Here is an 18,216-nt window from a genome sequence, read left to right on the forward strand (position 1 = left end):
TTCCCCTGCAGCCAGGAAGCACCACACCAACATGTGAAGTCATGCATGAACCCCGCTGGACCGATCATCTGTTATCCCACAGCCATCTGGGTGAGACCTCAGGCCTGCTTATGTCCTCAAGCAACAGAATGACTTCAATATAAAACAAAGATGAGACTGAAAAAAAAAAAAACATTAAAAAAATTACATCTTCAAAAAAAAGGAAAAAAATCCTGCGATCCATCTGTCATCACATGCTGAAATGAACTTTCAGCTCAACTCATCATCTCCTTCGCCACAGGTCTTATTCCTCGTCTCGTCACATTTTGACCACAAACTTCAACGCGTTTTATTGATATTTTGAGTGAAATGTAAAAAATGTCTGCCGTGCATTTATGTCCAGTAAATGCACAAAGTAAAAGCTTTTTTTTTTTCTCTCGGAATAAAAGCTGCAGAGGAATCGCCTTTGTTATGTCTCTACCAGCTTTGACATCATCCTTCCTGACAATATTGAGCTCACAGTATTGAGTCTCAGTCCATCATGGCCTTCAACTCTGACCAGTTTCCTGTCTGTACTGATAAATAAAAATCACAAAAAAAAAACATCCCCATAGCATAATGCTGCCACCATGTTTACCCAGGCGAGTGTTGTTCTGTGTCAAGTTATGCAACCACACACGTTTTGGGCCTGAAACAGTTACACTTTGGTTGTGTCCAAGACTTCTAATGGCCTTCTGTTAACTTTAATCACTCTTCCATAAAAGCATAACTGTGTGGCTGGAACAGCTAACAATTGTCCTGCCAATAGAATCTCCCATCTGAGCTCTGGATGTTTGCATCTCATCGAGAGCATAATGCGCCTCCCTGTGTCATCTCTGTAGGTTTGGAGTCGAGCCATGCCTTTCATTTACGGACGACGGATTTAACAGTGCTCTGTCCAAAGCTTGATCTTGTTTAAGAATTCAATCCCGTCTTAAATCTCTCCGCAACTTTCCGCAGTGACCGGTCCGCTGTGTCACAGCTGTTCTGTGAAAGCCTTCCAGCCTTTAATCACAGAGGTGGACTTTGTTTACCAAGTAAGTTCAGAAGGCAATTGGCTGCACTGGATTTTATTTAGCCGCAACAAATTAAAGGGGCTTGATTACAAATGGGGCTTCAGTCTTTTCACAGGCTTTGTGAAAAACTTTGAAATTATGGAAAACCGAATGTCCGATTTAATTACGCGCTGCCTTGTGTTGGTGTATATCCCATGAAATCGTCATAAAAAATACACTGAACAAAACATGTTTTCAAGCTACGAATACATTTGCAAGAAACTAGTTTATCCTTATTTATATAAAGAAATGCATTTTAAAAAGCCTGCTCAGCAGCTGAAATTTAAAACAAACCTCTGTGCAGCGCAGATCTGTTGAGCATCAAAAGTCTAAAAGATCCAGTCTTGCCACTGGCTTATGCTGCTAATTAACTTTACTCACCAATATTTGAATTTAAATGAACAATTAAGAGATATCATCAGGGGACACAAAGCATCCCACGAACAAGTTTATGATGGTGAAAAGAAGGGTATTAGAGAAGGCAATCGGTGAAGGAAGGAGGGCTTTTAAAGGGGGACTGGGGGTATCTCCAATTACAATCCACTGAAACTCCACTCAGCAGTAATGAAATGTTTGCAGAGACGTTGCTATTTGTGGATAATGCACCTCTGTTGTTCCCACTAACAATTATATTCGTGCATTGTTTTTATAACCTTTTGCAGCTATTGTGCAGATCACTGGATATCCAAGGAGCTTCAAAATGATCAAGAATTGTTGTTCATTTATAATGGGTGGGTGTTTTTTTTTTTGTTTGTTTTGTTTTTAGGAGAAAAAAAAGGAGGAAAATGTCTGCATCTTTTATTTATTTTTAAAGAATCACATAATGCATTAATCACAGTAAAGACAAACCGGCCTTTCCCGCATGTCAGAGTTGTGCAAGCTTACAAATCCATTTACAAATCGGATGCAAAATTTTAAAACTCTCAGTGGTTCAGGGAGCGGAGGAGGAGAACTCTGACACAAACTCTTTAGACTGTTTGGTTGCTTACAATAAGACTTCAATTTTATTTGCAGAAAGTGTTTTTTTTTTTTTTTTTTGCACAATAATTTGTTTTCTCCATGAGAACTGTTGCTGCAATTGGCTGTCTGAGGACACGCTGACACACAAGGCCGGGTCCGAGTAATTTGATCCGATCTGTGGAGTATGTATTCCCCAATTAAAGTGACATCACATAAAGCTAAGTAGTATAGATGCAACCTGCAACTTGATTTTCCAGTGCGTGGTTTTCTCATCGGATTCATTACTCTGACTGCGAGGAAGTGCACCGCGCACACACAGAGAACCTGCTTGTGTGCTGCTGCAGACGCGTTAAGAAAAGAGGGGGGAAAAAAAGGAAGAAAAGAAAAACAACCAAAAAAATAATAAAATCGTAAGTTGGGTTGTGAAGTTGCCCATTATTTGTTCATCAGCTTGAAAAAGAAATCAGTGAGATGTTGTAACATTGCTATTCATTTTAATCACATTAGTTACACTAAAGGTTAAAGGCAAAAAATGAAAAAATAAAGTAAAATAAAATGCACTGCTCCCTGTCGAATTGTTACAGGAAGGCAAGTTCTGTGCAAAATAGACCGTATTTCTGATATGCATGTATCGCTGACACAAAAAGAAAGCTTTGCATCCCTTTGCAGGTTCAGCTGCAGGTCTGTGGCACTAATCCTATTCTAGGGTTTATGACGACTGAGGATGCGCAGACCAGCCGATGACTTCATGCAAGAGGTAGCACAGGGTCAACAGGTCGCACAAGCCTCTCAGGCCTACACCAATCACTTCAGCATCAACTCAAAAGTCAATAGTGTTGATTGTTTTCTTGTTTTTGAATCTTTATCGTATTGTGTATTGTGCTGGCTGGTTATTATCTGTGAAAAGAAATGGATTGTTGAAAACTATAATACATGTGGCACAAGCGTGCAGAAAAATGAAACAGGATTTAAAGGAGAAGGAGGAAAAAAAAAGTCATTTTTGGATAGTTAATTGCATGCTTAAATCAAAACGAGGGAAAAAAAAACTATGATACTGAGCCATCACAATGCACCGTAACTGGGGAAGACAAAAAAAAAAAAAAACAAGCGCACATAAATACAAGTCCCTTTTGTCGAACTCATAAGGAGGTAGACGGCCAAAACGGTTTCCACATGGAAACGTGGGAATCTCAGGTATAACATTACAAAACTTACTACAATGCCATCAACAAAAAAAGGTTGCTTTGATAAAGAAAGACGATGGCACAACAGATATCACAGTAGTTCAATTAAATATTCAACTTCTCGTCTATAGTCATCTTTTTTTTCTTTTTTTTTTAACCAGTGTAAAGGTGATCCAGCACTCTTTCTGTCAATTAATGCAGGACAATTAATCTTGTTTTAGGCTCGTTGGGTACAACTCTGAGGTAGGTTGGGATTTTTCTTTATTATTATTATTATTATATTTTGTTCCCGCCCAAGTGCTTTAAAAAGAAAAATAAAAAATAAAAAAAAGCTACACGTCTGAGCCGTGAAGGTAAGAAGTGTGGCGATGCCCGTGTTCCAGCAGAGGGACGTAAAGGGGTTTTCAGTGGCCCAATGGAGTGTGCATGTGGATGGGGGACAGTGCCTATTTTGGATTAACAAACAAATGAAAAACCTGCACAGAGTACCCCACATCAAAGGCACTATTTCAGTATATCCATAAATGCCACTGTTGCTCTGTGCATGAGTTAACCCTGTACATCTTAATCGCCCTGCTAAGGTGCCTTCCTGTCTCAAGCATTTCAAACGAGTTTATTATAACCTCAGACATGATATGCATTGTTTTGTTTTTTGTTTTTGTTCTTAAAGTTAGACAAAGCATTAAATAGAGCAACACATATAAATACCTTGAAGTTGTTACACATATGTAGGCCCTGTCTGTTCAAATTAGTGAAAGTTTGGGAAAAGATTGAAATAAACAGTTCTTGAAATGAGCTGACCCGACTGTTGAAAACTTTGAGAGTATAGTTAAACGTGAACTGATCTCACTGTATCCCATCAGCAGCTATAACTGTGAATCGCCCTCTCCCTGCGACGAAATGCTATTAATAAACATTACAATGACATTAATTTGGAGGCCTGTCCCTCAAACCTGGGTGAAAAACAAAAGAACAGCGATCGTCACCCAGGAAGTCTGGTCCCTTTAGATAAGATTATATTTTTACATTGATTTAACCTCATATTATTAATTGTGAATACATAAAATTCCAAACAGATCCCTGCCCACAAAAAAAAAACAAACAAATAAAACCCCTTAAAAGAATACAAGGAAAAATTTTTTAATCAGATTCAGCATTTTTGTTGCCAAATTTTGCGCCCCCGCTGTGGCTAAAATCTGGATTTCTCCACATACGTACAGTAATATATATTTTGTTATCTCTCAACGTCTCTGGCTATGTACAAGCTATACAAATTTGGAGCAGGGCTGAGAGCCAGGATTTCTGAAGCTGTGCAGAGGGAGCAGTTGGTTGGGAAGTCTCCCAGTCTCCCGGCTCCTTCCCCCGCAGTCTGCCCGTACAGGTGGCTGTTCTGCTTCACTTGCGATCGTCGATGGTCTTAATGAATTCCACCGCAGCGGTGAACTGCATCCACCAATAGCACTCCTCCCCACTCAGCCGGCTGGCGTAGAAATTATTGATGTACTGAACGGTGGACAGCAGGCAGGGCGGGTTTGCCTGGAGGGGGAGGAAACGAGGGACGGGCCCACATTAAGAGCACGGAAGAGGCTCGAGCAACAGCGTGCGGATTATAATCAGAAATGTGTCAACCAAAAATAATAACATACGCATGCGGGTTTCTAACGGTGTGCTGCCAATCGCAGTCAAAACAGAGAATTTTTCCGAGATGATCATTCTTAATATTCACTGACAAGAAAATCGGCCAGTAAATCTGGACTGGAAGTTTAAGAGATAACTGCTAACTCAGCCCAATGTCAGACGGAACAAGTGGAGGAGGAAAAACTTACTCTGATGAGGACGAAGACGAGGACTGGGACGAAGTCGTCCGCTCCTGGCACCGAGTCCTCGTTGGCTAGACTCAGCAAATTCATGATGGTGGAGCACATACGCAGTATGCACTGGACTTTGTCTCGTGGGGTCTTGTATGCGTTGATAGTCCTGATCTCAGCCTGAGCTGAAGGCCAGGGAGCCTCTTTAAGGTAAACCTACAGCCAGGACAGACCAACGTTACACTGTACTCTGCCGACAGGTGCAGCTCAATAAATTAGAATATCACTGAAGAGAGAATGATTCTTTTTGCAACTTTAAAAAGTGAAATACACAGATTATGTAGACGCATTACACAGAGAGACACAGTCAAGTAATTTGGATGGCTTGGTGATAATGAAAACTCAAATAATCAATTAATCAATCAATCAATATATATATATATATATACACCAGTAGTAAAATTATTTCTGTTTCTATTTGTGTTATGACCTGCACTGTCATGAAGAATATTGCTATATATATATATATATATATATATATATATATATATATATATATATTTTTTTTTTTTTTTTTTTTTTTTTAAATCATTGCCAAATACATTTCCAATATGTTTTCCATCCACCTAACTTTCCGAGAATACATTTAGAAAAAGCAATATGTAGCTGTATTCCACACCTCTCCATGTCTTGAATGGGATTCATCTCAAAACTGGGGTTTCTCTGTTGCTCGTGCATTTAACCTGCTACACTTTTTCCTTCTACTCAACTTTCTAGTCAAGCGTTCCGTGAAAAGCTTGACTAGAATAGAAGGTCAATAACTGCATACTGAATAGCTGTCACTTCAGCAATATTCTTCATGACAGTGCAGGTCATAACACAAATAGAAACAGAAATAATTTTACTACTGGTGTTATGTAGTATTATGATTTTTCTAGAGTTTTTTGGTTTCAATTAGCAGGAGGCCATAATTGTCAAAATTGCCAGAATTAAAGATGACAAATATATCACTCTGCATGTAATGATTCTTTGGATTTTTTAAGATGAATGATTAAATAAATTTACTTTTCAATGATATTTTAATTCCTTGAACAGCAGCACTAGCTCCTGTTCTTTATGAATGCAACAGGGGAAAGAACGTCATCAAGATAATACCTCTGGGATCTGCAGAGCTCTGTGATTTGCCGTCACAACTTTTGAAAGCCGCTGGATGTGTTCATGGAACAGCCTGCGTGCAACAAAAACACCACCATTTCAGATCAGCATGGCACATGTGGAGTTCACATATTACACATACCAGAAGATTACTTGGCACGGGAAGTGGAACAGCCACTCACTGGTCTCTGAGAATATCTCCATCCTGATTGGGGTAGAAGGCCAGTTTGAAGATGCGGTTCATAACGCTGCGCTCGATAGCCATCTGGGCATCCTGCAGCTGGTCCTCGCTTGCATACTGCCAAATGGCATCACGGGCCATGGCACCATACAAGTAGCGCAGAAAATCCTCCACTGCTGCAGTCTTGTCATCGGCTGCTGTGCACCCCTGGAAAGCTTGAGGCAAGCACAGGAACAACAACCAATGCTCGTGTGCCAAAACTTGACTTGAAATGATGTGAAAAGTTCCAGGAAATCATTTGAAAATAAACACCAATAAAGTAGGACTTTAGATTAAAAACATTTAATCTGTGCGATTTGTTTTAGTACTGTGACTGACAAGTAACATAGAGAAAAGGCATTGTAAATCATGTATAACATGTCAAAAAGTGCTAGAAAATACCCTGGTGAGATTGTCAGAATCTCTCCTCTGAAGGCTGGCAAGTCAATATGCTCAGCCTGGGTTTAGCTACATAGAAAATGGTTAAAAAAAAAAAACCTTTAATGAACTCGAGCATCTTTGTCTCCATATGTTCGAGGAGGAGGCGAACGCAGACGGTGGTGAAGTAGCGGTTTGCCACCTCCTTGTCTCTTAGCACCCTCTGCAGAAGCCTCTCCAAGTGGGCCTGAGATGTCTGCAGACCCTGGCGGCACCGGGTTAGATAGGCTATGTACGGAGCCCGCTTCCTGAAGAGAACACAAAAATTACCGCTTATTAGAATATCCTATAAGCTGCCTCTTCAAATAATCCCTCCAAAAATATACAGAGTTTCTCTAAAATATTCATACCTCTGACTATGATACGTTTTTGTCACCTAACTATAAACATTAATGTTCTCCATTGGGATATTGTGAGGTCCACAGACACAAAATAGTGCATAATTGTGAAAATGAAAGGGAAATTATACATGAAATTCAATTATCTGATTAATGTGCTATTCATTAATATTCAGTCCGTATCTCATTACTTTATAGAACTACAAATTGTTGCCCATTCCTCTGTACTAGAAGCTCAATCTCAGTCAGATTGGAAAACAAAGTTTCAAGTTTTGACAGATTCCTGTATTGGTAGTGCTTATAAAAATGACATCAACAAAATGTGGCTTCTTTAGGAAATAAATAACAAAAAATCCCCCAAATCAAAATCAGGTCAAAATCCCCTGTTTTCTACAAAAAGACAAATAAAAAGTGACTGCAATGACATGACTGACCTAATTTAACAGAGATCCAGTCAATTGGCGCCAGTAGTCTCACAATTAGTGGAATGAATATTACCTGAGGGAAGTGAAGTCATTGTAACAAAACAACTGCTGTGTCAGGAAGGTCCTTTAACTGGTTAAGTTGAATTCCTAGCTACTATCATAGCTTAGCAAGGAAGAATGAAGTCAAATTTCACCGTTCAGATGTGTAAACCTGATTGAGACCTATCAACACCGACTCTGTGCTGACATTGCAGTCAAAGCTGCATCTACTAAAAACTAGCTGAAAGGGTGTGAATATTTATGTCATCACATGTTTTATGTTAAATATTTTTAGCAGTAATTTAAGTGTGTCCAGCAAAATAGGGGCTGAATCCATCATTTGCCACACTGCTCTCAGTTCTGTTTGATAAAAATGTGACAACCACGCATTCCTTGCATTCTTATTGCCGAATTATGCATCACTATGTGTTGTTTGAGCTCACAAAATCCTGATAAAGCACACTGCATTTTGTAGTAAGATGAACTGCACAAAAAATCAACAAAATATTAATTGCAGACCGACGTGAGTTGAATAGTCCGATCTCTAAAGGAGTTCTGAGTTACCTGTAATCTTCCGCGATGGCGGCAAGCAGCTTCCTGCAGGTGCGCGCATCAAAACGGCTGACGCAGCGTGTGGTCTCCTGGATCTGGGCCATCTGGTTCTTATCCTGAAGGTTGATGGCCTCCGCCAGCTGGACTTTCAGGAAGCAGACGATCTCATTGTCTGAGAGAAAAGGGACGATAGAGAAAGAATTGATAAAACAACCTGCTAAGAAAGGATCGGAATTCTTCCAACTTCAGGAGACATTAAGTTTATTTAAACTAAATTAAGTCACTCAGCAACACCTGTATCCTTAAACAGGCAGATGGTGGTCATTCTGCAGATATGAAGTTGTTGGTTCATTGAAAGGAAACCTAACACCGCATGCAGTAAGAATTTGAAGATTCAAACAACATATATTAAGACCTTGGTAACCATTTGCCATTTTGCCCAAATTTAACTTCATAGTATCTGCTGAAGAAAGCACTGAAAGGTTCCTTTTTGCAAAGCTTCATGCTTTTGCAAGCACCAGAGACATTATATGTTGACACATGCAATATGGTTTAATACACAGCAGGAACACTTTCTTTAAAGCTTGTCCCAAGCTTTCACAGTAAGGTCAGAGTCTGGAGGTTGTGCAAACTTGCCATTTTGCTAAAGGACACTTTGAGCCACAGGGATGTTTGCCAAAAATTTAGGCTTACACTTAGTTTCTAACAGCCATTAGGAACAAAGATATATATGCTTTTAGGAAGTTGTAAAACTTATTCTGCACTGTTGTGCTCAAACTAGTAGCAGTCCAACATCACTAAAATGCTCAATCACCCTTTTTGGAAGAAAAACGTGCCAAATAGTGCACTCCTTTCCTGTTCCAGTGCAGAAAATGATTGGCTACTCAGCTGATGCTGCAAAAGGAAAAATAAAACCAAAAAGTGTCAATAAAAACAGAAAATTAAATGTAAACATAATGATTAGTTTGAGGCTGATCGAAGAAGGTTACTTGTGAATATTGTCACAATGAATTGAGGCTTATATAAATCCAAACTATTGGGAAGTAGCTACTTCCTAATAGTACCCAAACCTGGTGTTGGTTTGGGTATCATAACAGGGGGTTTCCTCCCATACATTACGCTGTCAGGTCAATTGATTGCATACAGGACACCGTGGATCAGTTTGAAAACATCAAAATAACTGAAATGACCACGCTGTTTTAAACTCCAGAGTAAATTTAACACCAACAACTGAGCAGCAACTTGGGTCCAGTCCAAGAGGACATACATTAAAAAGCTGTCAGACCAAACCCAGAAGAAAACTTGTAGAGTGAATCAAACATGCCCAAAAATTAGCAGGAACGGTGAAATGGAATACAATCCCCCTGGACTGGAATACATCTATACATGTGCAGTTTTTACAAACAGTTGTTAAATAGTCAAATATCAATTCAGTGACTCACAGAAAATTCAAATTTTCAAGATTTTTTCAATTCATGCCATTTATACTGAAGTCTGCAAACAACCATACTTGTGCAAACTCTGAACATGTTTTGCTTTGGAACAGAAAGTGTATTGTTGCTAGTGCATTTCTATCTACAGAAACATCAAGATCATATTTGTACTTTAAAATGATTTCTAGTCAATATGTGCTTTTATTATCCATTTGTGACACATAATGAGGCGTGAATCACTACATTGGACTAAATCACCCCCACCTTCAGGATCCATGTGATCAGGCAGTCCGTTACGTGTTGTTGTTGGCGCCATGATGGGGAGAGCTACAGAGTCTGCAGAGCACAAAGCTAACCTCAGCTTCTTCTTTGCATCGCTGCAGGAAAAGGTGAAATGTCAGAAAAGATGAATTAAGTACCGTTTATAAAGTTAGTAGTTTTTTTAAAAAGCACCATTTTAAATGTCTCACCTGAAAGAGAATTTGGAATCGTGCTGCTGTGCTGTCTGGCTGGCTGAATCTGGCATATCATCTGCAGAAATGTTTTGCAGAGCATCTTCTCTGGGAGGGTCATTCACATTATCCTCCACACACAGCTCTGAAAATATGCACCATTAAAGTCAGTTACTGTTTCTAAAGCCATCATGTGCCTTGAACACACATATCGGTTTTCTGTGCTGACCTCCTGATCCATCATATGAGGCTCCCCCGGTGGCTCCATCACACGGGCTGGTCCGCTTGATGTTCCTGTACTTGTCCAGGATGTCCTCTGCTGCCTGGACTTGAGTGTTCTGTCTTGGCACTGGATCATCTGACAAACCGCACAGCAACAATCAAGCCGTATGAAAACAAAACCAGTCATGGAAGAAGAGTTTCAGACATACAAGATTTAAAAAAATAAAATACTGACCTTGTGGGACACGCTCCTGTGCAGCATCTTCCTTCTCATGTTTGTCCTTCTTCCTGAACGCCGTCATCGGCGCTGAGGAGGAGAGACGTGTGAAGAGTGACAACACCGTTACCTCCCCACAGGCTGATTAGTCAACACTAGTTCATGGCCACTTTGGTAAAATTTTGTTATTTTATGGGATGTTTTGAGATGAAAATTCTCACCGAGTTCCACTCAGAGATTAACATACACCCATGACCAAAATGCGTGATCAATTTACCGATGCATTTTAACTTTTCTTTTAGGCAAAATTCAACCAACATAAATAGGTATGAAAAATGTCTTGGCACTAACATTGCTATAAGCATATATATTATTTTTTAAAATATTGGTATCGATATGATAAAATGTTGACAATGTGGTACTTGTTTGGTCTTGTGACATAATAGTGACACCGTGCTGGATTTTTTGGAATTCAACTGAAGCTGTAGTAAAGTCAGGCCGTTTTTTTCTATGGTGAAGCATAAATAATATAGGTAAATATCGGTTATTGGCCATAACAGCAATATTAATATTAGAGAGCGATAGTGGCCCAAATTTTTTAAATAAATGCATTATCTTTGAAATGAAGAATATTAAGCTAAAATTATGTCTAGACTTCATTGATGGCTATAAAAGAGTGGTCATGCAGACAAGAAAAGGGACATTTATCCAAATATTAATCTAGGTATATGTATGTTCCTTGTTGTGACGTAAAATTGCCCTGAACATGCAGGCATCCAGCCTCTCTATATGGCATGCCTGAAATGCATGCCTGTAATGTTCCACAAAGGAACATTACAAATAAATAGCTAAAACTATCCCATTCATTTCAGTGGTGAGTATATGTAAACTCTGAGCAAAACTGTAGCAACTGCATTGTTATTACTTTTTTTAAATGTGACCAAAACAAAATATAAAGCCAAAAAATATATGGGCATCTAGAATTAGACCTTTGGCATGTAGCAGAATTCCACAAAGGTCCACCATGATTTATAAACTGTGAATAAAAAGCAAAAACTCCTACTAATGTCAATCCTATTAAAAGTGGTGCCAAATGAACAAGCAAGAGTTACAAAGGCCTCCTCGGAGGCAACAAAAAGAAAACATGCTTTTAACCGTACGATGAATGACACTAGCATAAAAACAGAGAAGGGGGTGGATAAAACCGGATGCACGGAGGAGGAGCGTGACTGCGTGAACTCAGCCTACACCACGTCACATCACAGCTCTACAGCTCTAAGGTGACGGCTACGAAGCAGCGTAGCGCGTAGCCATCGGCTTCAGCGCTAACAGCTAGCACGGTGACGACAGCGTGGAAGCGTTTACCTGGGACGTCACTCTCAGCCGTCCAATACAGCACTGCGAGGAACACAACAGACAGGGTTGGCCTTTCAAGCACACTGCCGCTCTGCAGGGACTACAGACTGAGCCTCACCATGGAGGGCATATGACACAAAAAAACCAAACGCTGCAGTGGTTTGGAGACAGGCTTGCTTTAGGCTTCACAATTCCTATTTCTATCATTAAATAATATAATTCTAAAGAGTATTAAGCAGGATTTTTTTTTTTTTTTTGCAGACAGAAGTTTGAGAAATGGTTATAGTTTAGAGCAGCAGCGAGATGTATCATCTATCGGTGCTGACAACAGAGAGGGTCTATCTAATGACTATTAGCTGCTGGCTGACAGCACTGCTGGGAGGGCTACAACCACACCATCTATACAGTTAAAGCTCCTCTGGAGACTGATCGGCTTTGAAAAGTCTATATAAATCCGCAGCTCAGAGACCTGTGAGGAAAACAACCGGACTGTCTCAGCGGTAACTTCAAACAACATAAAACATTATTTTCCAAATGGAATTCCATCAGCGATAGAGCAGAGATCGCACATAATCATTCTCTTCCCCATGTTATAAATTGGTTTTGCTTTGCTCTTTAGAGTGTGATTTTTCCTGTCAGTAGTTATTTGAAGAATCTTTCTACCAAGCCCCCTATACCCCCCCAAAAAAACCAACAAACAAGTGAAAGACATAAAAATACTTTTAAAATGTCTACATTTAATTTTTAATTTTAGCAAGAACAAAAAAATGGATGAAGACAATCCATCCACTTCCTTACCTTTGGGAATGGCTGACACAAAACGTTTCTTCCACCAGGGTCTGTTGCGATCAGATTTCTCATCGTCGCTGTCTTTTCTGTCTTCCACCTTTGAACAGAAGTTTAGACGTTAAAATAAGGAGAGTATGTATTTTAAGGGTTACATGCATAAAGAATATGTGACACTTCATTTATGCATGTGGGCAATAACTCCAATTCCAATAACTTCTTTAATGTTTCAGCTTAATAGAAAGTGACTTCCTTCAGAGCAAGATGTTTTTGTTTCTATTTTCTCCCTGACCTATTGCATAAAATCCCATCAAAATATATAAAAGCAAACATTTTGGTTTACCTTTAACAAAAAGAACCAGATTTACATTTTTAACTTAAATATTTTGAATATGTGAAAGTGTTTGTTGTTTTTTTTTTTTGTCAATGATTTGAAAAACCAAAACTCATACAATTATTGCACATAAAGTGAAATAATCAAAAGCTTTATTTCATCTATGACGATGGTGATTTCATTTTCCAACATGATTTGCCTCGACTTAAACAGTTCAACGAGAGCATGAATAAATATTGGTTTCATAATTCAACTGATTGGAATCAGCCCAGCAGCTCAGTTGCACTGTCAGTGCAATTAGTATATTGAATTAACCCATTTAATATTGGGTGTACTATTTTAGGTATCGGGTATTTACAATATTTGAAGACAACAAGTATCAATATCTAAAAAATGACAAATCTTTGCTTTATGAGCATTAAAACACAGATCACTATGGATCTGGGAAGAAAATCCACAATAATCTAATATTGTAGATTGTAAATAAAACAGAACTTGTTACCTCTCCTTTCAGGGAGTCCTTGCTCGGCGACGAGGAAGGTCCGGCGGCGAAAGCCCCGGGAGGGTCACGCTCTTCAACCGCCACCCGCCTGTTAAGGCCGGGGTCGCTTGTGGGCCGGCGGCCTGGGCACACGATGTCAGAACTGCGACTGCGGACCAGTCTGTCGGGGAAGGAATGGCGCTGCTTTGATTGCTCGAGCTCAGCCTGAGCCAAGCAGTGAGCTGTGGAAATGGAGTGCCGTATGTCCGGGCCCATGGCACTGGCTTCAGGGATGGGAGGGTCGGGTGGAGGGTGAGTGGGCCTGGCGTAGTGCACCTTGGGCCGAACAATTGTCCCTGTGGAGGATCCTAAAACAATAAGAAAGAAACGGAGTGAGGAAATCCATAAAGCTATAGCAATCTAGTAGTAATATGTAGCAGTGTTCAGTAAATTATCTCTAGTAATTGACCAGTTTTCTAAAACTTTCTACAGATGTGTATTATGTTTGACTAAAACTATTTATGAACTAGTACTTCTTCTCTGTATCAAACCATTTTGTTTCTAGAGACCATTTGAGAACTAATCAGCAGAAAAAAAAGTGTGTGTGGGGGAGAGAGCTAAAGAGAGATGTTGGTGGGAGATGAGCCCTAGGTGGAGGTAGGCCACCTGTTCCAAGGGTAGAGTCTCTCCTGAATAGCTTCCAATGGCAGCCTCGTGCCATAAGCACAGTGGGACAAGGGGACAGTGCCAAAGAGCCTGGGGTGAGGTCTCTCAACCTGTCATCCCCTCACCTTGCCTTAGAGACACAGACACTACAGTTCCTCTCAAACACTTTTCTACTCCACAAAATAAAGTGCAAAAAAAAAAAAAACTGACAGAAGCTAAAACTGAACATTTTATCACATTAAATTTTCTGAAAAAAATGGGCATTTCCCTTTATGTTCTTATTGGTCATAATGAATAATTTTAGTTTTACATGACTCAAGCATGACCCGTGTCTAGCTCTGAAGGCCTACAAAACATTGTGAAATTGAAAATTACCTTCACCAGAGGAGAGTGGATCAAACATGGCGAGCAAAGAATCGGCTTGTGAAGGTGGAGATGTCAGATGGTGGGCTCCTGCAGACGCATGAAAACAACAACGCAATTAACAGTGTCCCTAATCATGAATGAATTTAAACCGTAGTGATGATGCACAGGGTGAGTCGTGAGGCTAGGGGTAACGTAATGGCCAAACTGGATGGGACAAAAAGAATTTGCGTAAAAATTCAAATTAGATACCCAATAAATTTATTTATACTGAGCCAATTATGTTATAACGCCTGAATGAACAGCAGATTTATCTCCATAGAAAAATCAGTTGAAAAACCAACTTTTTAACTATCCAACTGTTCATGATAGTGGGCAGATTTTAGTTATCTTTGGTCAGTAACAAGCTCCACACTGAAGAGTGTGGAGTGTGTTATGGTGACTCGTTAATGCTTAGAATCAGTAGCTGAATAGAATTAGGGGCTGCCAATCAATCAGTAAGGACTAATGAAGCTGAAAATCTATTTACTGCAGCCACTTACTCTTTTTCTCCATGCATCTCTTTTTACGTTCTTAAAAAAAAACAAAAAAACATTTTTCTGACTCAACTCCAAACACTTATACATATAAAAATATTTTAATTCCTGGTTACCATTCACTTTAATTTTTAATAGAATGCAATAATAGAAATATCAGAACAATGTAATACAACATAAGAATAAGCTCTGAAAAAATGGACGTAGGGAGAAAAACAGTCGTTTAGTTGTGTGGAAAGTATGGAAGCGGTAGCAGTTTCAGTAAAAATGACCCAATTAATTTGGATTTGACCATGTTAACAGCAGAGGAAAAATAATTAAAAATCTCCTACCATGACCCGAGTCCTCGCCATCAGGACTGGTCACAGAGTCCTTCCCGCCAAAATCTGAGCTACACTCTGACCGCAGGTCCTCGATCTTGTTCGGGATGTCTTCTGAGGTCGCACTGATACCTGTAGTGAACAGGCACAAAGTGAACAGTTCTTTTGAGGTCAAAAGCAAATTCAATATCACCTCTGCAGATAGATGTTTTAAGTTGGTACCAGTCACAAAAAAAGAAAAGAAAAGTGCAAGTGCAACAATTTTTAAAACAAAAGAGGATATTTTTGTCTTTAGACTTTGCTGTATTGTCTCTCTCAGGTGGGAACCCAGTGGGAACTTTAAATTGGTAGCGTAAGCTCCCATGGGTTAAGGGAAAGACACGGGTAAGAATGATCATCAGAAGTGGACTATCCATCGGCAGAATCCTGTGGGACTTTCCTCCCGTGAGCTGAGCCAGGAATGTCACCGCTGGCTTCTTAATCTAGAATACTACTACATGTACTTCCAAACTGCACGTTCCACCTGAGTCCACGGACGAAACGACCAGCATTAACCCCTGTGTCACTCAGAAAAAGTCACACACCAATGCAACTATGCAGGTTAACTACCCTCCCAGCAACATGACCGTTCTAAAACAAAGAGCCTGGGAAAGAGAGGTCCTCTGTTTCTATCCAAACACACCAAAACAGTTCAATTAATATCTTTCCAAAGGACAAAAAAAAAAAAAAAAGACTTCAGAGTCAAACACTGAAAGAGGACTTCCAAGTTTTTAGGACAAAGAAACAAACAAAGCAGTCTTTTTTGTGTGTTTTATTACATATGTACCTGAGACAACACTGAGGCCTGGTGTGCTGGGTCTCGAGCTGACTTCTCTGACCTCAGTATCATCGGAGGTGCTGCCAACGCCAGAGCAGCTCTCCAGCTCCTGCAGACGCTCCTCCTGCTTCAGGTCTGGGGCTTCTGCAGACAAACCAAGAACAAAACTTTCACAAAAAGATTTCATTTTTATGTATTTTTCTCATGGTTAGTATTCCAAAAAAATGTTTGAAAAAAAATTACACTTGAAATTATGCTTGATGAATTGGTTTTATCAATTAATCAAATTTTTGGTTTGGGAGATTAAATTTAGAGAAAATCAGAAATTTTTCTCATTAAAACAACTTTTTTCTCAATTTCAAAACTTTCTAATAAGATTGCATCTTTGTTAATATTATAACTATTGTCATTATTAAACAAAAATGTTCATAGCCTGGTCCTAAAACTCTGTGATGCAACTCACAGAAGGGATAACTGAAATAAAATTGTAAAAAATCTAACATTTTATCTTTAAGTCACATCACCCAGCCCTCTTATGCTCCTTCCTTCGGTGACTGAGCACTGCCAGTGAGCTGGCTGAAAACTCTAGGACTTTTTCTTCGCTTGCAATAAAGACAAATTTAACTCTATAAATAACTCAAAAACCCTTAAAAATCAGTATTTTCACACAAACAACATAAATACTCAGATCCCACTGTAACTCATACATGGGCATTTTTAAAATCTTCCACTCACTTTGCTATGTTTATCAGGGAAGCAAAAATGTACATATGAAAAACATAACAGCCCACATCATCATTAGCCTTATAAGTGCCAATCTAAACAATAAAGCAACTGCATCCAATTTTTTTTTTGCTACCCTGTGGTGCTGTTGGTCGACCCAGAGGCTTTATTCTAGCAGCAGTGCTCGTTTGCATGCTCATTAGTAATAATGCGATGCTGAAGTGCTCTTTAGAGTGTAGTTTTCTGCTGCCTAGCCATGAAACAAGCACTGTTCTCGAACTGAGCACGATTTCGCACCATTATCGAGCAGAACAGTGGCAACAAATGGAACAAAAAAAAGCAATCAAGACACTCATGCATGTCATTTTTGTTGCAGTGCACATATTGAAATACTGCACTGCTTTAATTAACACAGGCCCAAGCTTTTCAAGGAAACACTTAAGACTGTTAACAAAGCTCTATTGATTTCCACAAAGCACTCATTTTCAAAAATGGGAAGTCAGACATGGCATCTCTAATTGATATAAGATAAGAACTTTACTGTGGTTCATAAGGATGTGAAGAAGTGGAAATGAGTGCTGATGTTGCAGAAGGATATTCACAAACGTGGTCTCAAAGCAGCAGCTTGGCAAGTCTGTCCAGATAAAGAACTGACAGTCTATAGGCTGACTGTAAACTGAGGACAGCTGCTGTCCTTGTGCTTCCTTCCCCGCTGCTGTCACAGGTGCAATCGCACCTGGTGGTCCCTCTAAGGAAACCCTTAGCTGCCTTTTACTGGCACAAGCAGAGCTGCCCTGAAAGACAGGCAAGTGTACAGAAATACGACGACAGATGTGCGCATACGTTCCTAGTGAGGAATGCAATGGAAAACACACCTGGTAGTCCCCCCACTGTACTGAAGAAACATAAATTTGCACACATGAACACGTGTGTTCAAATGCTCATCTGAGGCTGTCATTTAGTTGCAGAAGAATACACGACACTGGAGCCAGTCCAGAATCAACCTTCCGTTCCCACCTGAGTCACTTGGAAGGACCTCCACGCTCCAGGCCTCGCTAGTGGTCTCTGACATGGTGGAGCCGTAGGGGTCCAGCAGAACCGAGCTGGAGCCAGGAAGGCACAGCAGGCTGCCGAGCATGTTCTCCGCTGCTGCCCCTGAGAGCACAAGCCAAAGGGTTAACGTCCTGAATCAGCACAGAGCAGCTACACCGTGTTCCAAATTATTATGGAAGTGATATTTTCTCAGATTTTCTTAAATGGTCAATGCAAATGATGGTCAATACAATTTTCAGGTCATTAACCATTACAGCATAAATCA

At 39.8% G+C, this 18,216-nt stretch overlaps 1 protein-coding gene across 5 annotated transcripts in view; it reads right to left on the reverse strand.

The window, feature by feature from the left end:
* Positions 1-1,856: 1,856 nt before the first annotated feature.
* gapvd1 (GTPase activating protein and VPS9 domains 1) overlaps positions 1,857-18,216 on the reverse strand; it is a 36,048-nt gene continuing 19,688 nt past the window's right edge. For 4 of the 5 annotated variants that reach the window (XM_055050726.1, XM_055050725.1, XM_055050724.1 and 1 more), the window contains 16 exons: positions 17,916-18,053; positions 16,185-16,319; positions 15,371-15,490; positions 14,515-14,592; positions 13,495-13,841; positions 12,671-12,758; positions 10,535-10,606; positions 10,307-10,435; positions 10,096-10,222; positions 9,890-10,002; positions 8,205-8,364; positions 6,899-7,086; positions 6,363-6,576; positions 6,181-6,253; positions 5,044-5,241; positions 1,857-4,753 (listed from right to left, as the gene is read on the reverse strand). In XM_055050726.1, the coding sequence (XP_054906701.1) occupies positions 4,613-4,753; positions 5,044-5,241; positions 6,181-6,253; positions 6,363-6,576; positions 6,899-7,086; positions 8,205-8,364; positions 9,890-10,002; positions 10,096-10,222; positions 10,307-10,435; positions 10,535-10,606; positions 12,671-12,758; positions 13,495-13,841; positions 14,515-14,592; positions 15,371-15,490; positions 16,185-16,319; positions 17,916-18,053 (2,321 nt within the window). In that variant the 3' untranslated portion in view covers positions 1,857-4,612. Of the gene's footprint in view, positions 4,754-5,043; positions 5,242-6,180; positions 6,254-6,362; positions 6,577-6,898; positions 7,087-8,204; positions 8,365-9,889; positions 10,003-10,095; positions 10,223-10,306; positions 10,436-10,534; positions 10,607-11,881; positions 11,915-12,670; positions 12,759-13,494; positions 13,842-14,514; positions 14,593-15,370; positions 15,491-16,184; positions 16,320-17,915; positions 18,054-18,216 lie in introns of all 5 variants that reach the window. The other variant, XM_055050727.1, reaches the window with a different exon arrangement.

The sequence above is a fragment of the Poeciliopsis prolifica genome, unplaced genomic scaffold, assembly GCF_027474105.1.
Source record: "Poeciliopsis prolifica strain line A6 unplaced genomic scaffold, Auburn_PproV2 SCAFFOLD031, whole genome shotgun sequence".
In the NCBI taxonomy this organism is placed as follows: Eukaryota; Metazoa; Chordata; class Actinopteri; order Cyprinodontiformes; family Poeciliidae; genus Poeciliopsis; species Poeciliopsis prolifica.